The 17,320-nt window shown below is 39.6% G+C and overlaps 1 protein-coding gene across 35 annotated transcripts in view; it reads left to right on the forward strand.

Moving 5' to 3' along the window:
* CCDC171 (coiled-coil domain containing 171) overlaps window positions 1-17,320 on the forward strand; it is a 269,930-nt gene that overhangs the window by 30,955 nt on the left and 221,655 nt on the right. For all 35 annotated transcript variants that reach the window (XR_006281477.1, XR_006281476.1, XR_006281478.1 and 32 more), the window contains one exon: window positions 7,798-7,944. Coding sequence is in view for 32 of the 35 variants with exons in the window: in XM_043514804.1 (XP_043370739.1) it covers window positions 7,798-7,944 (147 nt within the window). In the remaining 3 variants the exon portion in view is untranslated. The remainder of the gene's footprint in view (window positions 1-7,797; window positions 7,945-17,320) is intronic.

The following is a 17,320-nucleotide window of genomic DNA, read 5'->3' on the forward strand; positions in this document are numbered from 1 at the left end:
GAGACTAACAAATTTATTAGAGCATAAGCTTTCGTGAGCTACAGCTCACTTCATCGGATGCATTTGGTTTCCATTTGGTGGAAACCAAATGCATCCGATGAAGTGAGCTGTAGCTCACGAAAGCTTATGCTCTAATAAATTTGTTAGTCTCTAAGGTGCCACAAGTACTCCTTTTCTTTTTGCGAATACAGACTAACACGGCTGCTACTCTGAAACCTGTCATAGTGAAAGGCAATTATCCTTGTACCTTTTATATATACATGAGTATACATGATACCATTGCTCATTTAGGAGTTGATTCTGCAAGGTGTGGAGCCCTCCTGTGAGCTATTGAGAGTCCTGAACTCTCACTAACTTCAATGGGAAGCTGCAGGAGAGCTCAGTACCCTTCAGGATCAAGTCCATAATGTATGAATAAAAAAGTCACTATACTTCTGGCTCTTACAATGTTATTTTAAGAATATTCTAGTGCAATTGAACTTTCCATCAAACTTCCCTCCTCCTTAGTGTTCTCTGTACCATATTGTGAATATAAGGGATGTTTTTTCAAAGGGAGCAATATCATATCTTCCCCATAGTGGAGATAATACTATCTATTTTATGCACAGCTAATGTAGACCCAGCACAAGTTGAGATATCAGCTTTCCTCCATTTCTCATTATTATCACCTGCTCCAAAACACATCTCCCAACATACTAATAAACACATAGTTGCTAACTTTAGTGTCACAAGAGAAGAAAATAGGATTTTAGCTCAGACTTTCTCTAGTGTAGTGTTTGGATTATTTTTAGCAGTGCTATAATACCTTTTCCAATTGCCCATATTTTTTCACATACACTTTACACTAGAGGTCATCTTTCCAGTAGACACCAATGAAATCATGGCATGCTGCCTACGAATAACCTAACTGAAAGAGATCTAAACCTATTTTTGGTTGTTAGTAGCTCACTGTATTTGGTGGATCTCAATCTTTTGCATAGCATCTGATAGGTATTTCTGTTACGTTCTTGTGGTTCAATTTTTTTTACTTTTTTTAATGGAGGTTTCTAAAACACTCAGTTGGAGCTGGTTTCAGGAAATCCATTTTAAGCTTTAGCAAAAGTCTTGTGTTTCCTCAACTGTTGCACGTGGGTAAGGTCTTGTCAGACTTCACTTTCTGCTAAATGCTTTTGTGAGTAATTCTCTCTCTCTCTCCCCTTCCCTACTTGGAAGATTACCAATGATTAGTAATTTCTAGGAATAAGTGTACATGACATAGCAGTAGTAGCAGAATTTGAAGACCAAATGCATATCTCTCTGGTAATACTTTTTTTTTTTTTTTTATTACCAGAAGGAGGGTTTATTGCAGTCATGCTATTTTCTGCACAGAAAACCATTTTGAAAAATTGTGTCTCCAAAGATTCTCTGTCTAAATCACTTTTATGTCTTGCTTCTGATACTAGTTATGGAAAAGCTTAGAGCTGTCCACCAAACCACAACTATTCTTTCTGGAACTTTTGGGAGCTCCTGCTTAACTATGTGCTCAGGATATTGGGGGCTCATTACTTGGATAGTCTTTTTTTATCATCTATGGTTTTTGTGGGTTCTATAGATGTAATTACACAAAACTGCTGGGTGTCTGCAGCTAGATTAATAATGATCCCATTGGTGGTTTAGCATGGTAGTGCATCCATCATACATGGACATTTTACACAAGGACAGCTTATAGTACCATAAACAATGTATAGCACTATAAACTTTAATTATTTATAGTTCATCTAGATTGTTTTGTAAAATAGTTCAATCAGTTTCTAAACAGAAAACTATTCCTACTCAAAATCTCCAGAAACCTGAATTATTTACAGCCTGTGGAGACAATGTTTATAAAAACAGTTGAACCAGTTTCCAGTATAAATATTTTTTTCCTTTCCAGTCTCACCAGTTGGGATTTAGAGAAACACCACTTACTGTTCACATAGGAAATGATTTCAAATTTCAGATAAACTCTTCTTATTCTTTATTAAATACATAAATGAATATCCCAGAGTAGACAGACCTTTTACAATTTTTCTGGCTGTACCCCGGCAGTATATTTGCTCAGTATGATCCACTTGTTGCTGCCCTAAAAGGCCATTTAGGGGGAAAAAAAATGTCTGCCTCCAGACTATAGTGAAATTCTGTCTCTTGCTCCAAGCTTATCTTGGCACAGGAGGAAAGGAAATGAAGAGGTACCATTAGGAAGCTGGTTATAGCTCCCTGAATCTCAGGTTGCCCCAACTCAGATGTACAAAAGCATAGAACAACTAGCTAGGGGCCCTAAAGGGGGAAGAATTCTCCACCTGTGTCATTACCCCCTTCTCACTTCCCCTAACAATACCCCCTTAAGATGGTGGGGAGAGGAGGCTGGCTTAGGAGCAGCTCTGCAAGCTTTACACATTTTGAGAATTCCCCTCTAACTGGGAGATTGGATTTGTCTTAGAATGTGTGTAAAAGATTGTGTTTTGCATGATATTGTGTTAGAAATGTGTGTATGTCTTCATTTGATTTAAACTTGCTAATCTTACCTAGTTTTGTATAATCTTTGTTCAGTCTCTGTCTAGATAATAAGAAAAGGAGTACTTGTGGCACTTTAGAGACTAACAAATTTATTTGAGCATAAGCTTTCGTGAGCTACAGCTCACTTCATCGGATGCATTCGGTGGAAAAACGGGGGAGATTTATTTATATATATATATATATATACACACACACACACACACACACACACACAGAGAGAACATGAAGCAATGGGTTTTATCATACACACTGTAAGGAGAGTGATCACTTAAGATGAGCTATTACCAGCGGGAAGGGAGGGGAGGAGGAAAACTTTTTATGGTGATAATCAAGGTGGGCCATTTCCAGCAGTTAATAAGAACGTCTAAGGAACAGTGGAGGGTGAGGTGGGGGGGGGGGAGAAATAACATGGGGAAATAGTTTTACTTTGTGTAATGACCCATCCACTCCCAGTCTCTATTCAAGCCTAAGTTAATTGTATCCAGTTTGCAAATTAATTCCAATTCAGCAGTCTCTCATTGGAGTCTCTTTCTGAAGATTTTTGTTGTTGAAGGATAGCCACTCTCAGGTCTGTAATCGAGTGACCGGAGAGATTGAAGTGTTCTCCGACTGGTTTTTGAATGTTATAATTCTTGATGTCTGATTTGTGTCCATTTATTCTTTTACGTAGAGACTGTCCAGTTTGACCAATGTACATGGCAGAGGGGCATTGCTGGCACATATCACATTGGTAGATGCACAGGTGAACGAGCCTCTGATATTGTGGCTGATGTGATTAGGCCCTATGATGGTGTCCCCTGAATAGATATGTGGACAGAGTTGGCAACAGGCTTCATTGCAAGGATAGGTTCCTGGGTTAGTGTTTTTGTTGTGTGGTTTCTGGTGAGTATTTGTTTCAGGTTGTGGGGCTGTCTGTAAGCAAGGACTGGCCTGTCTCCCAAGATCTGTGAGAGTGATGGGTCGTCCTTCAGGATAGGTTGTAGACCCTTGATGATGTGTTGAAGAGGATTTAGTTGGAGGCTCTAGCTTTCATCCAGACCACACCACACAATCCTTTGTCTACAGCCAAGCTTTATGATATAATCGCATTTGCTCCAACCCCTCAGACAGAGATGAACACCTACAAGATCTCTATCATGCATTCTTACAACTACAATACCCACCTGCTGAAGTGAAGAAACAGATTGACAGAGCCAGAAGCGTATCCAGAAGTCACCTACTACAGGACAGGCCCAACAAAGAAAACAACAGAACGCCACTAGCCATCACTTTCAGCCCCCAACTAAAACGTCTTCAACGCATCATCAAGGATCTACAACCTATCCTGAAGGACGACCCATCACTCTCACAGATCTTGGGAGACAGGCCAGTCCTTGCTTACAGACAGCCCCCCAACCTGAAGCAAATACTCACCAGCAACCACACAGTACACAACAAAAACACTAACCCAGGAACCTGTCCTTGCAATGAAGCCCTTTGCCAACTCTGTCCACATATCTATTCAGGGGACACAATCATAGGGCCTAATCACATCAGCCACAATATCAGAGGCTCGTTCACCTGTGCATCTACCAATGTGATATATGCCATCATGTTCTAGCAATGCCCCTCTGCCATGTACATTGGTCAAACTGGACAGTCTCTACGTAAAAAAATAAATGGACACAAATCAGACATCAAGAATTATAACATTCAAAAACCAGTCGGAGAACACTTCAATCTCTCCGGTCACTCAGTTACAGACCTGAGTGGCTATCCTTTCAACAACAAAAATCTTCAGAAACAGACTCCAACGAGAGATTGCTGAATTGGAATTAATTTGCAAACTGGATACAATTAACTTAGGCTTGAATAGAGACTGGGAGTGGATGGGTCATTACACAAAGTAAAACTATTTCCCCATGTTATTTCTCCCCCCCCCCCACCACAGTTCCTCAGACGTTCTTGTCAACTGCTGGAAATGGCCCACCTTGATTATCACCTTAAAAGGTTTTCCTCCCCCCCCTCCCTTCCCGCTGGTAATACCTCATCTTAAGTGATCACTCTCCTTACAGTGTGTATAATAAAACCCATTGCTTCATGTTCTCTGTGTGTGTGTGTGTGTGTGTATATAAATTTCCCCACTGTATTTTCCACTGAATGCATCCGATGAAGTGAGCTTTAGCTTACGAAAGCTTATGCTCAGATAAATTTGTTAGTCTCTGAGATGCCACAAGTACTCCTTTTTCTTTTTGCGAATACAGACTAACACGGCTGCTACTCTGAAACCTGTCTAGATAATAAAGTGGTTATCAGAATAACAAATATATAACAGATTTTGGGGACACGGAAAAATACTTAGGAAGAGTCATCTTGTTTCTTGACCAATTTGGAAACAGTTGGAAATAAAGAAATTGAGCAAGAGAATAAATTCTGCAATTTAGACTCTTCTTTAAAAGGACAAACTGTTTGTTAAACCTTGAAGTAAATTTGATTGCACATATACTTCTTGCAATACTTGAAGTCTGTTTTGAGACAGAAGGATAGGTATAGAGAATAAATATGGCAAATTAGGCAGCTATTTTAGCACAATTATTCTCACCTTTTACTAGCTCATGACCCCATTTCCCCAGTATCCATCTTAAATTTTGCTTGAGGAGGGGGGAAGGAGAAGGAGGGTAGCAGAAAAGACAAATACTGCTTCCCTACTCATATTGGTTTGTCTTGGTTTTTGTGTTACAGTATCACAAGTATTCAACATAGTATTATTTTGTACATTTGTCTCGTGCTGTATTTTGATACATATATTGTGATTTTTTTATTATTATTATTATTTTCATAAAACATGCTCACTTCAAACTTTTCTGGCTCCCTTTTTCCCCTCCTCCCACTTTACAGCATCTCTTTCCACCCAGCCAGCCAAGTTTTTCTCACTCCTATCTAGGGAGCTACCTCAGCGTAAGGAAAAGGTGGCCTAAAAAGGAGCTGTAATGTGGGATACTGGGCAGGGGGAGGAGCCGGAAGGAGGCACCTCTCTAGGTGCTGAGTGAGCCCCGTTGGCTGAAGAGAAGTTCTGTGTGATGAAGTGGAGGTCAAATTCCCTGCATCAATGGAGAAGCTGGTGGCAGGGGTGGGAGAGTAAAGGCTTGGGGAGTTAGTGTAGCAGCTCAGCACTGACAGGAAGAGAGCCAATTTTATCTTCTTTTTAAAGATTCATTCTGATCATGACCCCACAACAACCCCTTCTTGACCCATCTTGAGCTTATGACATATCCGTTGAGAAACAGGGTTGTAGCAAAAATGATACCAATTAATAGATACTAAGCACAGTTTTAAATATCCTGAACTTGCAGCTGAATGTTGTCAAGCAAACTAGCTAATCAGTCCTCTTCTGACAGAGGAGCTGTATGCGTTTCTTTAGAAATGAATGAAGGAAAAAAGCCTTGTATAGGACAGTTGAATTACAGCAATAATCACACACAGAGCTCAAGTAAGCTGAAGTAACAAAGCAGCGTGCTGTGCACACTTTCAAATCTAATGTGCAATCAGTTTTCTAAATTGATTGTAATATGCAATAGTCATTTACCTTTATAATAACTTGCCGATCTGAAACTGTTCTCCAGAAAATCTAAAATCGCACAAGGGTTTTAGGTTTTTTTTTTTAGTTCAAACTTGGGTCTTGGGGGAATTGCACTCCCCACCCACATTGTGGGGCAGGAGAAAATGGTAGAAGGCAAAGTCGTATTTACACTGTGCACTCCCTGACAGAGGCAGGGTTTAAAGTGTGAGGTCTACTTTGAAGAGTCACTTTGTAAAAAAGGATAACTTGTTACCCCACACATCTGAATTGCTTGACTTTAGTGACAAAATAAACTTTTGCTGCTCTTCACTCTGTTAGCCCTACAGAGGCAAGACAACTACAGGAGACTAAGGTGGAGTCTGTTCCTTTTTATTTATCATAAACCAAATTGTTTACTAGATTTCAATCAGTTCTACTTCCACTAACCAATTAAGAGGTGCACAGGAATAAATGAGGAAATAATTTTGCCATCAGAACCTTTTGTCATTGGTGGTATGTGAGAAGTCCAGTCTGACTTTCAGATCTTAGAGTGAGTTTTCAGGGCCTGAAGTTAGAAAAAAATACCTTTTTGTCACAGTTCAGGGCAACTACATTTATATTCCACCCTCTGGTCCAGCAAGGGCACCCACACTAGGCTTCTGGGTCTCAAGAGACTCTGCCTAAGCAGGCCTGCTTGGTTTCTCTTCAGAGACTAATAACTGAGTAAGGTACCACGCAGCACCTCCTGTGTAAGCCTATTTTATTCAGAAGGTAAGAAGCACTACAGAGAAAATACAACAAACAGTAAGAGACTCTATATGCATGCTAATAAGCATACCAGAGATCATCCCAACCCTAACATGGGCTCTGGCAGAAGCAATCCTTCAGAACCCCCACCCCAAAGGGTTTTTTTGTGGCCCTATGTTCATCAGAGCTTCAGCTCAGAACAAGCACAAAGTTTAATCCATCCTTTATACAGTCCAGGGGTCTTTGATCTAATTACCTACTACTGGAAATTCCAGCAGACAATGGGCTTCTCCCCAGGGTTTACCTTCTTCCGACTATCTCCTAGGAAACGCGTTTCACATATATTGTGAAACAGTTATTTGAAATTCCTAACATTTACATTAGTCACATCCCTAGAAAAATTATAAACAATCTATAATAATACATTGCTTTTTTTTAATGCATTGCAAACCAAAGGTATTAAATTTTACTGAATTAGGTTGATCTTACTTCCATAAGGTTTGTCCAGGATATTGTCAGTCCCGCCTTTTACTTGTAAACTGAGCAAATTTGAGCTTCTGCCAGTGAAAGACAAACCTGGAACCTTTTGCAGTAACTTTTCAGGATAGAATCACACTTTAACTTATAGCTGGGATTCTATAGGAGCTCCACCATTGGAGTCTACCTTGGTGATGTACTGAATTAGCCCATATTCCAGGTGCCCTGTCCATAACTTTCTCTAACTAGCACCACTTTTTGGACAGTGGTGACCACTTCCAGATCCTCAGGTTGATCAGGATGTTGTGGCAGCTTGCATCACTGGTATCCTTCTCCTCTGCTTCAGGTGGACTTCTTGCCATTGGGGGCCTATACAGAGTCTCCCGCTGGCAGAACCTGGAAGCAAATGTATCCATCGGTCTCTACCTCCTATGGTACTTCTCTTTGTTGACTATGCTTACTGAAATAAAATATTGTAGTAAAATGCACATTGCTTTCAGGAGCGAAACAATGCACTGCAGAATATGCATAAGAAAATACAAGATCTGGAATTGGAACATAATGACTGCACTGACATTCTCCGACGACAGGCCAGTGAACTTGAATACAGTACTGAACGAGAGGAGAGACTTAAAAAAGATCTTGAGGTAAGCACTTTTATCTGTTCAGATTCAGTGGTGTTTTGTGTGTGTGTTCTCCATTTAATGAGATTACATTAATCCTGAAATTCTATACAGGGGCAATTTCTCGAGTTAATGTTATGTCATTTTGAATAACTTGTGAACTGTTCATGCTTGACTTTCTTTTAAGATGGAACATGACGTACCTGTTTTGTAACTTACTGAAAAGCTGAGTAAACCAACGCAACTAACTTGTTGTGTAGTCAGAGTCTTGTCTGCTGTGGAGCTGGAATCCTGGATGGAAAAGGGCTCAAAGAGGTAGTGTAAGGAATGAGCTTGGTGCACCAAATAATAAATCTTTTTTGGTGGTATTTAGTTATTTTAAGAAAAGCATGCAAATGTTGTTCACCCACTGTTGGCTCTAACTCAGACAGTATCTTGCTGACCCTTATCGCCATTATAATTACAGAAATAGTGGGCTGTTGAACTATTTCTATAACATATTGAATGGGAGGGGTGGTAAGAGTTTCCAGGGGCTGTGACACACCACGGTTAAGGAACTCAGTAAGGGGAAGCAAAGTGCCAACTGTGCCAGATGGCTCCATGGAGGTGAAGGCTTCAGGCTTGGAGCCTTTTGCTGGCTTGGATGGTAGAGGAGCAGCATCAGTGGTTCTGTAGGACTCTAACTTGGACAAAGGCAATATAATGAGGAGTACTTGTGGCACCTTAGAGACTAACAAATTTATTTGAGCATAAGCTTCATGGGCTAAAACCCACTTCATCGGATGCATGCAGTGGAAAATACAGTAGGAAGATATATATAGACACAGAGAATATGAAAAAAATTGGTGTTGCCATATACATTATAATGAGAGGCAATAGTGTTTTTTCCTTCACTTCCTCTTTCCCCATTCAAGCTAGCAAGTGCCCAATCCTGTATCTTTTTCATCAAGCAATTAACTAAAGGGTCTACAAGCCCATCCGCCTCTTCCTATGTACAAACTAATAAAAATAGCACCCCTACTCCAGCCTTATCAAACACTTGCTTTATCATGCCTGCCCAAATTCCTGCCCTCTTATATGGAGTGGAGTCGTCTTATCTACCATTAGCAACAAGAAAGGGATCCTGCTTTGTAGCCAGAAGTGAAGCGGGGACCTGTGAAGAAAGAAATCAGAGGTAAATTTACGTAGGCTATCTGACAAAGATCTGTCCTTGCTTCCGTGGGTCCCGCGTTTCCTGGTGGATTTCACTAGCCTCAGAGTCTCACTGTGATCCTGCAAGTAACTCTTCTCTATCTAGAGACAAGGGTCACAGTCTACTGAGCGGTATCAGAGTAGTAGCCGTGTTAGTCTGTATTCGCAAAAAGAAAAGGAGTACTTGTGGCACCTTTAGAGACTAACAAATTTATTTGAGCATAAGCTTTCGTGAGCTACAACTCACTTCATCATACTGAATGCATCCAATGAAGTGAGCTGTAGCTCACGAAAGCGTATGCTCAAATAAATTTGTTAGTCTCTAAGGTGTCACAAGTACTCCTTTTCTTTTTGCAGTCTACTGAACCATTTTCATCATAAGCCAGCAAGGGAAGTGAGGAGAAGTTATTCTTCCTTGCACAGTCTCTGTTGTCTCCCAGTCTCAGTGATTAATCAGGGGGCAAAGGTGGGGGGGGAGCCCGAGCTCACCCTCAACTCCGGGCTCCAGCCTAGGGACCCTAATAGTATCAGCTATGGTTGCTGACCTTTTAGAAACATGACATGTACAATTCCCTGGGCTGCTTCCCCCACAGCAGCCCTCACTTCCTCAAGCTCCACTTCACCCTTACCTCAGGGCCTCCTTCCTTGTGCCTGATATGGTGTGTACTACTCAGCCTCTCCAACAGCACAACTTACACACACACACACCCCCTGACTAACTGAGAGGGTTTTAACTAGTTTCAGCCAGCCCCTGATTGGCTTCAAGTGTCCCAATCAACCTAGCCTTCTCCCTGCCTTCTGGAAGGTTCTTAATTGGCCCCAGGTGTCTTAATTGACCTGGAGCAGCTGCCATTTCACTTATCCTGGTACCAGGGATTTGTTTAGTCTGGAGCTAATATATCTATCTCCCATTACTTTTCTATCGCCATCTGGCCTTGCCCCATCACAGCTATTATATGTAATACAATAAAAGTATAGGAGGAGCTGGGTAGTGATACTGATATTTTGGTTGTTTCCATTATAAAAGTTTCTTGTGACCTTTTCTAGGGACTCTGTAACGCCGTCATTGTTTGCAGCAATCATTTGAAATTCATAAAGAAGTGCCTTTCTTTGTCCCATGAAATTCTATTCCAGTTTGGCTGAGATAAAAGCTTTTGAAAATGGCTACCTCCCTTCTGTCACCAGTGTTAGCAAAATTTTGGCAGCATACCAAAAATGTTCATATTCTGTTGCTATTCTAATTAGGGCTGTCAAACAATTAAAAAAATTAATAGCAATTAATAATGAGATAGTGTTGTTAATTGCACTGTTAAACAATAATAAAATACTAATTTAAATTTATTATAAATATTTTGGATGTTTTCTACATTTTCAAATTGATTTCAATTACAACACGGAATACAAAGTGCTCCTTTATATTATTTTGTATTACAAATAGCTGCACTGTAAAAAAAAAAAAAAAAAAAAAAAAAAAAAAAAAAAGTAAACAAAAGAAATACTATTTTTCAATTCACCTCAGACGAGTACTGTAGTGCAATCTCTTTATCGTGAAAGTGCAATTTACAACTGTAGAAATTTTTTGTTACATAACTGCACTCAAAAACAAAACAATGTAAAACTTTAGAGCCTACAAGTCTACTCAGTCCTACTTCTTGTTCAGCCAATCGCTAAGATGAACAAGATTGTTTACTTTTTTGGGAGAAACTGCTGCCTGCTTCTTATTTACAATGTCACCTGAAAGTGAAAACAGTAGTTCACATGGCACTTTTGTAGCCAGTATTGCAAGGTATTTACATGCCAGATATGCTAAACATTTGTACATCCTTTCATGCTTCAGCCACTATTCCAAAGGACATGCTTTCATGCTGATGACACTTGTTAAAATAATGCATTAATTAAATTTGTAACTGAACTCCTTGGAGGAGAATTGTATATCTCCTGCTCCGTGGTTTTATGTGCATTCTGCCGCATATGGTGTGCTATGGCAGTCTTGGATGATGACCCAATATATGTTCTTTGATTTAAGAACACTTTCATTGCAGAGCTGACAAAATGCAAAGAAAGTACCAGTATGAGATTTCTAAAGATAGCTACAGCACTCAATCCAAGGTTTAAGAATCTGAAGTGCCTTCCAAAATCTGAGATGGACGTGGTGTGGAACATGCTGTCAAAAGTCTTAAGAGCAACATTCCAATTCGGAAAGTATAGGATCCGAACCACCAAAAAAAAAATCGGCTTTCTGTTGGTGGCATCTGAATGATATGATGAAAATAAATGTGTGTGAATCCACACTGCTTTGGATTGTTGTCGAGCAGAACATGTCATCAGCATGGAAGCTGTTCTCACTTTCCAGTGACACTGTATATAAGAAGCAGGCAGCATTAACAGATTTGTTTCTCTTAGGAATTGGCTGAACAAGAAGTAGGACTGAGTGGACTTGTAGGCTCTAAAGTTTTACATTGTTTGATTTTGAGTGCATTTATGTAACAAAAAAAATCTATATTTGTAAATTGCACTTTCACAATAAAGAGATTGCACTACAGTACTTGTATGAGGTGAATTGAAAAATACTATTTTTTTTTTACAGTGCAAATATTTGTAATAGAAAATAATATAAAGGAGCATTATACACTTTGTATTCTATGTTATAATTGTAATCAATATAATTGAAAATGTAGAAAAACTTCCAAAATATTATAATAAATTTAAATTAGTATTTTATTATGGTTTAACAGTGAGATTAAAATTGCAGTTTTTTAATCAAGTTAACTCAAGCAATTAAAAACAAAATTAACTGTGATTTAATTGACAGCCCTAATTCTAATCTAAGGCTGGGCCAAGGCCACTGTTGGAGCAGCATCAGCATCCCTCACTGCAGTGAGAATGTCCTCCCACTTTTTGCCAGCCATCAGGGCGAATTAGGGGGTGGGGGAGAGTGGGTGGAGAAGAGCAAGTGGGCGGGTCAGGGTGTTCAGGGGAAGGGACAGTGTGAGGGTGAGGCCTCAGAAAAGGGATGACGCAGGTGGATGGGACCACGGTTCTGGTGCCAGTGGCCCCTCCCCGCCCCACTTGTAGGAAGCTTCCGCCGCTCCTGCATCAAAACCCATGCCTAACCCTGTAGACACCTAAATTCCCGCCTCTCGGTTTGTACACTACCATTTAAGTTCTAGATGCCCAGCTCTCACCTAAGCCCTAGAGGGATCCCAAAATTAGCTGTTAGTCTGCCTATCTTGCCTGTTAATTTAGGCATCTCCCTGGCTCGCCTTGCTGGCTTCTGTGAATCCCATTCTTAGTATCCTAACTCTCCCCATGCATTGTATAGAGAACCTAGGTGCCAAACTCAGGGCTGTGGATTCCTCTAGGCAGCAGGGTGCCTGGACATTTGGTGTCGGAATGCTGAGTTGAGGTTCTCATTTTGGATCTAGCCCTAAGGAGCTTGTCTACAGACAATTTCTGTACTGCTTTAACTATGACAGTTTGGAAACCTTAAATGTATGGGAATAAGCTATAACAGATATACCTTTATACTGGTAAAACTGCATTCACACTGGGAGCTGTACTAGTTTAAGTATTTTGGTTTAAAATAAATCACTCATCTAACCAAAATAATTACATTGGTACACAAACTATGGATCTTAGGTCTGCTCTCTACCCACATAAGCATATCACTGTACCCTTGTGGAGCCCCCAGTGACTTCAGTGCTCCAAGCAGAGATATCTGCTGGTGCATATCTCATGGCTGGATTGAAACTTAAGTTACAAATGGAAGCAATAGAGCTCAGAAAGAGGGGAAATCAGTCTTGGTTTCCACATATTACTTTAAATAGTCTATTGCTTCTTCATCTGTATTCAGTGATTCTTCATTTCATAAAAGGTACTGTGATATTTTTTTTTTCTTTCAGTGAAAGTGAATTATGGTATCTCTGAATGAATTAAATAAGAGGGACTAGGTTGTTCATAAGAGCAAGAGCAATTATTTACTTACAGATCTTTGTAATTTGCAATGATGTTGAAGGAAATGAAAGAAATAAAGAAAAGGTTTCAGAGTAGCAGCCTGTATTTGCAAAAAGAAAAGGAGTACTTGTGGCACCCTAGAGACTCAAATAAATGTTCAAATAAATTTGTTAGTCTCTAAGGTGCCACAAGTACTCCTTTTCTTTTTGCAAATAAGGAAAAATATCTCATTTTAATGAGCATTTGGCAAGTTATATATTTGAGGGGAAAAGGCCTGATTATGGCAGTAGCTTTTTAAATTGCTTTTATATGGTGGCTTAAAATGTAAATAAGAGAGAATTTAAACCTATTGCTATAAATTTATGTTTGGAATGCCGTGAGGAACTTTTTTTTTTTTTTTTTTTCGATTGCATGAGTGTTCCTTTAGTGCCCTCTGCTGGGTATGTGGCAAACAGTCATTAGTTTGAAAATAGCAAGAATAATCTAACAGACAACTTTGCAATTATTTTTGAAGTTTCAGCTTAAAAACAAAACTTTTTTTTCCTGTTTGTGGTATACGTTTTTGCTTTAATGATTCATTTTTCATTTAAATGATTGATAGATTACATGGAATTTACTGTTTATTTTACCAATTTGTTATATTCCTATAGACTTTAAGGTCAGAAGGGGCCATTGTGATCATCTCATCTGATTTCCTGCACATTGCGGGCCAGAGACTCTCTCACCCATCCTTTCCTGAAATAGATCCCTAACCTCTGGCTGAGTTACTGAGTAACAGAGAATTCACCACTTACATTAGTTTAAACCTGCAAGTGACCCATGCTCCATGCTTCACAGGAAGGAGAAACCCCGACAGGGTCTCTGCCAATCTGACCTAGAGGAAAATTTTTTTTGACCCCAGATATGGCAATCAGTTAGACCCTGAGCACGTGGGCAAGACCCACCAGGCAGATACCTAGGAAAGAATTCTCTGTAGTAACTTAGAGCCCTCTCCATCTAGCGTCCCGTCTCTGGCCGTTGGGGATTTTTGCTACTGGCAGTCACAGATGGGCCATATGCCTTTGTAGGCAGTCCCATCATACCATCCCCTCCATAAACTTACCAAGCTCAGTCTTGAAGCCAGTTAGGTTTTTTTTCCCCCACTGCTCCAGAACTTTACTCCTCTGATGGTTAAAAAACCTTTGCCTAATTTTGAGGCTAAACCAGTTTATATCCATTTGTTCTTGTGTTCACATTGGCACTTAACTTAAACACCTCCTTTCCCTCCCTGGTATTTATCCCTCTGATGAATTTATAGAGAGTAGTCGTATCTCTCCTTAATCTTCTTTTGGTTAGGCTAAACAAACCAAGCTCTTTGAGTCTCCTCTCATAAGGTAGGTTTTCTATTCCTTGGATCATCCTAGTAGCCCTTCTCCACACTGATTCCAGTTTAAATCCATCTTTCTGAAATATTGGAGATCAGAACTGCACACAGTATTCAGAGGTCTCACCAGTGCCTTGTATAATGGTTCTAACACTTCCCTTTCTCTACTGGAAATACCCCTTCTGATGCATTCTAGGACTGCATTAGCCTTTTTCATGGCTTTATTGCAATGACGGTTCATTGCCATCCTGTGATCAACCAATACACCCAGGTCTTTCTCCTCTTCTATTGTTTCCCACGGATAAATCCCCAGTTTATAGCAAAAATTCTTGTTAGTCCCTAAATATATGACTTTGCACTATTAAATTTCATCCCATTCCTATTACTCCAGTTTACAAGGTCATCCAGATCTTCTTGTATGATATTCCGGTCCTCCTCTATATTAACAATAGCTCCCAACTTTGTGTTGTCTGCTAATTTTATTAGTGCATTCTCATTTTGTGTACCAAGATTCGTAATAAAAACATTAAATAAGATTGGTCCCAGGACTGATGCCTGAAGAACTGCACTAGTAATCTCCCTCCAGCCAGACAGTTTACCTTTCAGTATGATCTGTGGTAGTTTCCACTTTAACCAGTTCATCCTCCACCTTCCAATTCTTATATTAATCCCCATCTTCTCGAATTTACTAATAATTTCCCATGTGGAATTATATCAAATGCCTTAATGAAATCCAGGTAGATTAGATCTACTCCATTTCTTTTGTCTAAAATATCAGTTATCTTCTCAACGGACATCAGGTTGGTCAGGCAGAATCTACCTTTTAAAACCATGTTGTATTTTATCCCAATTACTGTTCACCTCTATGTCCTTAACTACTTTTTCTTTCAAAATTTGTTCCAAGACCTTGCATACAATTGAAGTCAAACTAACAGTCCTGTAGTTTCCTGGATCATTTTTTTCTCTTTCTTAAAAATAGGAAGTATATTAGCAATTCTCCAGTCATAGGATACGACCACTGAATTTACAGGTTCATTAAAAATCCTTGCTATTGGGCTTGCAATTTCATGTGCCACTTTCTTTAATATTCTCAGATGGAGATTATCTGGGGCCCTTGATTTAGTCCCATTAAGCTGTTTGAGTTTGACTTCCCCCTTGGATGTGATAATTTCTAAATGGGATTTCAACTAATAGCCATATTTTAAACATGATTCTAAAACAGAGGTGCCTCATTCTGTGGAGATGGCCTAATTATATATATTTTTAATTGTAGTTCATGGGCAGGGATGACAAAATGAGATCTTCTACTAAAAACAAAGGAAAGATTGTAGAGGATCAATGATAAAAAATAGCCCTTTATATAGAACTGCATTTTTAGGCCCCTACCCTGAAATGTGTTTCGTGTGGAGGATCTTTGCACCTACCTGGAGTCCTCCTGAAGTCAAGTGCGTGAAGTGGCCACCAAAAATTGAAATAGAAAACTTGGCTGATCCTCATTTCTATTCTAAAATTTCTGTATATTTTGAAAAAAGAAAAGGAGTATTTGTTAATTAATTTGTTAATCTCTAAGGTGCCACAAGTACTCCTTTTCTTTTTGCGAATACAGACTAACACGGCTGCTACTCTGAAACCTGTATATTTTGAGACACATTGTGATCTCATGCCTGGGATAGGCCACACTGAAAATGCCACACTCAGGGAAGACTGCAAGAAATAGGGAAGACAATCCCCCAAACTGGTGATTTTATTCTGTAATTAGATTCACCAATCCAGTAACAGTATAGCTTCTGCAGTACCACACTGAACCAGAAGCCAAAATCAGTCCCCCTTAGGCATTCCAGCCCTTGGTTCCCATCTAGGCAACCCAATCTAATATAGTGATAGGTTATTAAAAATCTATTTCACTATATGTGAGGTTCTTTCTAATCCCAAGGGATCAGACATATTTCCCCAGGTCAATATATATATTTCAGATCTTATCCAAATATCACAGTCAGCCAATCCCCCATAAACTAACTAAAGATTTATTAATAAAAGAAGAGAGTTATAAATGGTTAAGGAATCATATACGTACAAGTGATTTGCAAAGTCCTTATATCAGGTTTGTACGGGTGATGGAATAAACTGTTAGTTTGGAAAAGTCTCTGTGGAATCACCCAAACAGATTGGGGGTCATCACTCCTTGTTTAAAGCTTCCTTGTTAGAAATTCGGTCCAGAGCAATGAAGGAGAAAATGAAGACAAAATGGAGATGTTTCAGGTGCCTTTTTATATCCTCTGCCATGTGCATGGAAATTTACTGTCCCAAACGAAGTCCACAGCACATCCATTGATAGATACTGTCCCAAGATGGAATCCAGGGTCACATGAGTATGGAAAATTACTGGGAGAAGATGGGACCTGAGACTCCATGTCCTCATCATATGTCCTTACACGCTTTGCTGACTCATAGGGCGGCCACTGGTACCTGGCTGTCTGAGGCATCCTCTGGAAGGGCTATTTGGACCAATGGGCCATTATGCAAGCTGAGTGTCTTTGATGGGCCATCAGCACATAGCTGTCTAGCCTTGATGTAAATCTTGTCTTCGGGGTGCTGCCCAGGAATATATCATATGTGTAAGGTACAAGTACATAGTCAATATTCATAACTTCAGTACAAAGATGATGCATGCATATAAACCAGATAAACATACTTAGCAAATCATAAATTTTCCATTGACACCTTATATGACATACTTTGTACAAGATTTGTTGTAATTGTGGTATCAATAATGATACAAATAGTGATTCTTATATATAGCATCACACACACATTAGGCAAATTAATTAGACCAGGGATCTGTTTGGCCCAGAAAGATTTTCTGGAATTGTTGTGCCTTTTGTTTGTTTCGCC

Source organism: Dermochelys coriacea, chromosome 5 (assembly GCF_009764565.3).
Source record: "Dermochelys coriacea isolate rDerCor1 chromosome 5, rDerCor1.pri.v4, whole genome shotgun sequence".
Taxonomy (NCBI): Eukaryota; Metazoa; Chordata; order Testudines; family Dermochelyidae; genus Dermochelys; species Dermochelys coriacea.